General features: G+C 26.8%; 1 protein-coding gene across 1 annotated transcript in view; it reads right to left on the bottom strand.

Annotated features, from left to right (window-relative positions):
- Positions 1-347: 347 nt before the first annotated feature.
- Positions 348-6374, bottom strand: part of LOC108782427 (uncharacterized) — a 109430-nt gene continuing 103403 nt past the window's right edge. Inside the window, 1 exon segment of the mRNA XM_018550706.1 lies at positions 348-525. Within this exon segment, the coding sequence (XP_018406208.1) occupies positions 348-525 (178 nt within the window).

Genomic DNA, 6374 nt, shown 5'->3' with positions numbered 1-6374 from the left:
CATGCAATGCTCAGCTCAAATAGATAATTTGTTCTCGGTAGAGATCCCCTGTAACTGTTTGAGCAGATTTCAACAGCTCACGGTACACCCTTCTGATCCCATCAAATACAGAGCATTGCCTTCTTTCCGTGGATATTCCGTTTTGGCGTCCATGTCGATGGTTGGCCTGGATCGCAAATGGTTTTTCGGCGTTTAGGGTTATCGAAATAGATTCACTTTTCATCACCAGTCACAATTCGGTGCAAAAATCCCTGTCTTTGTTGTCTAGCAAGCAGAATTTCGCAAGTGGTTTTTCGCCTTTCAATGTCTCTTAGCTTCAGTTCATTTGGGATCCATTTTCCTTCCTTTTAGATCTTTCCCAAGGCTTTCAAATGATCGGAAATAACAGTTCGAGCACAATTTAATGTTTCTGCAAGTTGTTTTTGCGTTTGACATTGGCCTTCCTCCACCAATGCCTGCAATTCTTCGTCTTCAAATGCTTTTGGCCGTCCTGAACGCTTTTTGTTCTCCACATCAAAATCATCACTTTGAAAGCGTCGAAACCATTATCTGTGCATGTTTCATCGGAAGGATCACTATCACTCTAAACTTCTACAAGCATTTGATGAACTTCAGCTGCAATTTTCTTCCATTTGAAGCAAAAGATTAACATTTCACGCAAATGACGCTTATTTGGCTCAAATGTCGACATTTTCGATGCAGTAAAAAGTAGTATTATTGATGCAAACGTACACTTTTATATACTGAATTTTATTGACAGATGGTAAAACTAAAAAATTAAGCTTGGTTTAGACTTTAGAGTCATGGACACTTCTACCTATAGCTACTCGCCGTTGGACAGAACTTTCCGACACACTTAATAATATATTATTTTGATTTAAATTCTAAAAACGATATATATATGTATAAAGTAATTATAAATAAAATTGTTCCTAATTTAAATAAAATATAAATAGTGGAACATATAGTTGTTTTGCACTCCCGCGAATAGAAAAAATTTTCTGTTGTGATTTTATGATAAGACACGTTGGAATTATTTATCGTTGATACATGATTGATAACTTTCTTTCCTTCTATTCTTTTTTGTATAATAAGGTATATGTATTTCCATTCCTTTATTGCAGTTATATATCAGGAGACGCGGTAGCGTCTCCCGTCAAGTATATGAGAAAAAAATTATATGAGGAATTATATGAGGAAAAAATAAAAAAAAATTATATGAGGAAAAAATCAATATGAGAAAAGGTGTCGATCGAAAGAGACGCTACAGCGTATCCTTTACAGGAAGGAGAACGCTTTTATAGTAAAAAGTTATTATTTTGTTTAAACAAATTGGTATTTTAAAAAAATGAATATATTGGGGATATATATAGATTTTTACAATTAAAATGAGATAATAATCACATCCGTAAGTGCACTGGATGCAGAGATATGAATATATGCATGCATTTTTCTGCCCGATTTATGTCATTCAGAAACGTCGTCGTCGTCGTCGTCGTCTTCGCTAGACTGCAAAATCTTGTCCCCTTTTACTACACCTTTTATCTACACTTCTAACACCTTTTATATATCTTTTCTACATATCTTCTGCACTTTTTTTCTACACTTTCTCTACACTTCTTTAACACTTTTTCTACACCTTTTCTGCACTTTTTTTTTTACACTTTTTCTACAACTTTTTACAACTTTTGTTTGTAAATCTTTTCTGCACTTTTTTTTACACTTTTTCTACAACTTTTTACATCTTTTCTACGTCTTTTCTGCATTTTTTCGACACCTTTTCTGTACTTTTTCTAATTGTACAAATCGAATGAGAACGCAATGAATGAGTTAATAGAAATTAGTCGATATGTAAATAACTTATATTCTATGTAAAAAATCATTACTTTTATTAATATGAATACAAAGTGTATTGTAATTAATAAGAACTTAACAAAAATTTGTGAAATCACTGAAAAAGACATCAAAAATGTAGAAAAAATGACCAAGTGTACTTTACAATACCTTTACATAAAATCATTTTATAATGTTCTCAATCATAATAAAAAGAATAAAAAAAATAATATTACGAAAAGAATGTAAAATAAAAATGCAATGTTTTCACGCAAATATATCAATGCAAAAACGAAATTATAAACAATAATGATTTATTCGTCACTGATATGTATTTGTTTATCACTTAATATTTAATAAATGGAGATTAGACGATATGAAATTATAAACTAGTATTTTAATTAAGTTTTGAAATAACGTTTTCGTATAATCTTTTTGTATTAAATATTAAATTATAAACAAATGGATATTGGTGGCGAATAAATTGTTGTGTCATTTTAATTTCCTAGCTTAATTAACAAATATTAGTGTATAATTTTGTTTTCGTATAATCTCTTTTTATTAAATATTAAATTATAAACAATATTAGTGACAATTAAGTTATAAATAAATAAATATCGATAATAAATAAATTGTTACATCATTATCATTGGTTTTCTATTAGTGTAATTATCATTTGTTTTTTATTAGTCTAAATCTTAATTATTATGAAAGAACAGTAAATTGAATGATTATAACTAGCTGCTGTATGTAAACCAATATTTCTCATAGAAAAGAACAAAGAAAAGCGAAATAGTAATTGGCACATATTAAATTAAATATACAATTTAGATAAATATTTTAATAGCTTAATTATTTTTAATTATTATCTTTCTTATTAATTTTTAAATATAAATACGAAATATTATTATTAGCAAGAACTTAGCAAAAATTCGTGAAATCCACAAGAAAAAGACATTAAAAATGTAAAAAAAAAAAAACTTCAAGTATATCATTATTGTAACAAGAACTTAGCAAAAATTCGTGAAATCTACCGCAAAAAGACATTAAAATGAGAAAACAAAATGTAATAGATAGCCTAATAAGAGGCGCAGAAATTGAAAAAGTATTTTTACCTCGATAACAAGTAGAAAATCATAGAGACAATTGAAATGAGCAAGATCTACAGCAACATACTTGACGCGCCCGTTTTGTTCATAATTGTAATTTTAGAATAAGAATTGTGTACACATCGAATATATATGTATATCCTTCCTTTTTATAATATATTGTTTTTATAAGAAATTTTATTTCATATCTTTATTTACATCTAGATTTATGATTTTAAATATTTTAACGACTCTTACATGTTCTTTGTTCTTATTATTGTTTTAAAATACAAGAGTTATTTACTATTTACTTATATTGTACTTATAGAATAAGAATTGTTAGGTTGAAATTTTAAATATTTTAATAAAATTAATATAATATTTTTCATTCTAATTCATTCTACTTATAAAAGGATATTAGTTAGAACATACTATACTATATGTAGACACCGTAATTTCAAAATATATTACAAGAAATATATATTGATATCAATTTCGCGTATAACTCGCTTTTAAATCTATGAGGTAATAAAGATATTTCCTAATCCGTAAACATGTCATGCATTGTTCTCAAAAATTTAAAAATTACTAAATACACATCAGATTTCATTTTTCATGAGAATCAAATACAATTTGATTAAAATCAATAATATTATATCGAATAACTACTAATAATACTATAATAAACTTCAGATTATATATACATATATATATATATTACTGAACAAAACGGGCGCGTCAAGTATGTTGCTGTAGATCTTGCTCATTTCGATTGTCTCTATGATTTTCTATTTGTTATTGAGGTAAAAATACTTTTTCAATTTCTGCGCCTCTTATTAGGCTATCTATTACATTTTGTTTTCTCATTTTAATGTCTTTTTGCGGTAGATTTCACGAATTTTTGCTAAGTTCTTGTTACAATAATGATATACTTGACGTTTTTTTTTTTTACATTTTTAATGTCTTTTTCCTGTGGTATGTATATATATACATATATACATATATATACACTTATTCTCGTAATCAATTATATACAACATAATTGATTACATATATACATATATATATATATAATTGATTACGAGAATAAATCTTAATGAATTATTTATTGATGAATTTCATCAAAATGCTAGAGAGAGAGAGAGCAAAATAAATAAGTTACTATAAGATTTCTATTTTACTACAACGATTTAATCCACTTTCATCAGATAATAATAGAAAAACGAAACTATACGATAATATTTATCTATTATTTGTAAAAAATATTACTTATTTATTAATTATTAGCTATAATTTTATTTTTACGCTATAGTCAAGTATGTGTCTGAGAAGGTTATTTCATTCACACCCTCAATTTGTACGGCCTCTATATTGATTTCTATTACTTGATTTATATTTCAAATCGTTCCAAGTAGTTGGACTCATTGTTACTATCGATTTCAATTAACCAAGTCACGTACATAAAACACATGCATATACACATATATACATATCCATCTAACAGCAATTTAGAGAGCAGTTATGACTTCCGTAATCATATGACGATAGAATGATAAGTTTGAGACCAATATTGATAATCTCATCGATTGTTAATATAAATTGACATTTCGTTTGCTACATGTTTAACATAATTATAATTAATATTGAATTTGTTTTACTTGTTGTCAGATATATCTATGAGAAGAGATTATGGAATATAATAGTCATTTATATATATATATTTTTTTTTTTCTTATGCTACTCGTACATATTATGTTGGCAAAAATTGAGCAACAGTTTTTTTGAGCAGGATCTGTCATTTCAACTAGAAAAAAAAAATTTTAAAAAAATAACAAAAATATAATAAAAATTCTGAAGATATCGTCATGATGTATACGAAGAAAATTTTATATTTAAAATTACTATAACGTGGTAGTAGTTGCAGACCATCATGTAATTATAAAATTTAAATGCTATAGCCATTTTTTTAAACAATGATGCAATATAATTTTTATATTCTCTCATAATAAACATTTTTATATTACAAAGGCAAAATTTGCTGAATAAAGTTAATACTGTAAAGATATAATAAGTAAAAATATACCTAATATTTTCTTTGCGTGCCATAGTAAAAATTATCCCTTTTCATGTTAAAATATGGCTCAAGCACTGGTTTAACAAAATTAACTGGTTTACTTCATTTGATAAAAGTTAGTGTTACCATAATAAAAGTTATGTCGGAATTATAAAGGTAAAGTTAATTTTAAATTTTACTATGTTGTATATTGTAATTTAGTCTATAAAGTTATGATGGTTTATCGAAAATACAAAAAAGAATAAAATGTAATTTAAAATTGTATTAAAACTTAATATAAAATTTTGTCCGTGTGTTTAGAAAAAATTTGTTTTATTATATTACATAAAGATATAAGATAATATGTAATAAAAAAGGTAATTCATAACGTGTTTAAATATTTTCTTAGTTTACTCTGTTCGTACATTCGCTTACATACCAAGAGTGAGTTAGGAATCTGTCGATTACTTCTGATGCAAAAAATATAACGTACATACAAAAATAGGTCATAATTATTATCTATATTCATTTAACACCAGATTTAAAACGATTTCTGCTTGTACATTAAAACATATTGTTTCATGTATTCCATGTATTTGTATTATATACATATATGTATTTAGTATATGCGCGCATACATGTACGTGTTTGCTGCGTGTGCTTATATTTGATTAATTGTTATAAGGCATAAGGCCGGAATTAAATACGTAAGTAAGCAAAATTTACAAGATTTAAAGGTGCTAATTTATGTCAAAAACTACATCATTATCATATTTCAACACATTTTTGGTTACTTATACTTTACTTTTGTAAAACATTAAAGGCTGAATATGACGTTTTCAAGATCTGAAAGAAAAATAGGACAAATTTTGACATATATGGAAGATTATGCATTTATTATGTAAAATTCCGACTGATGTTAACAATATTTGCGTACGTAGACGTCAAATATTGTTAACATCAAACAGCGTATCTTCATATTTTATTAACATAGTATGTCAAAAATTAATTTTGACATCAAATGATACTAACGTTACTGTAAAAGACTGTACAGTCTATCTCTAAAAATAAGAAAAACATTGATATTTAGAAGATTACGGATTTATGTGAAATCCGACTGTATTTTCGTACGTTTGCGACAAATATCAATAATATCAAGTAGTGACCCTCTAATAAGAGTCTGGACACGTGAAGTCCGCCATTATTCGTCGAAATTGTGCGAGAGAGAAAAAATCATGCTATCTCATTCTAGTGGCGCTGTAAGTTGTAGCTGATTGTAGCTCTACAAACTTCATAGTTTCTGTTTCTGTTTCGTCTCGCCTCATGCATCGTATCATTTTTAAGACCAGGACCATTAATATTCGAAGAAGAAGAAGAATCATTATGATTAATATTATTAT

Source organism: Cyphomyrmex costatus, unplaced genomic scaffold, assembly GCF_001594065.2.
Source record: "Cyphomyrmex costatus isolate MS0001 unplaced genomic scaffold, Ccosl1.0 scaffold127, whole genome shotgun sequence".
NCBI lineage: Eukaryota > Metazoa > Arthropoda > Insecta > Hymenoptera > Formicidae > Cyphomyrmex > Cyphomyrmex costatus.
The sequence above is the reverse complement of the archived record's forward strand: the minus strand, read 5'-3'. Positions and strand labels throughout refer to the sequence as shown.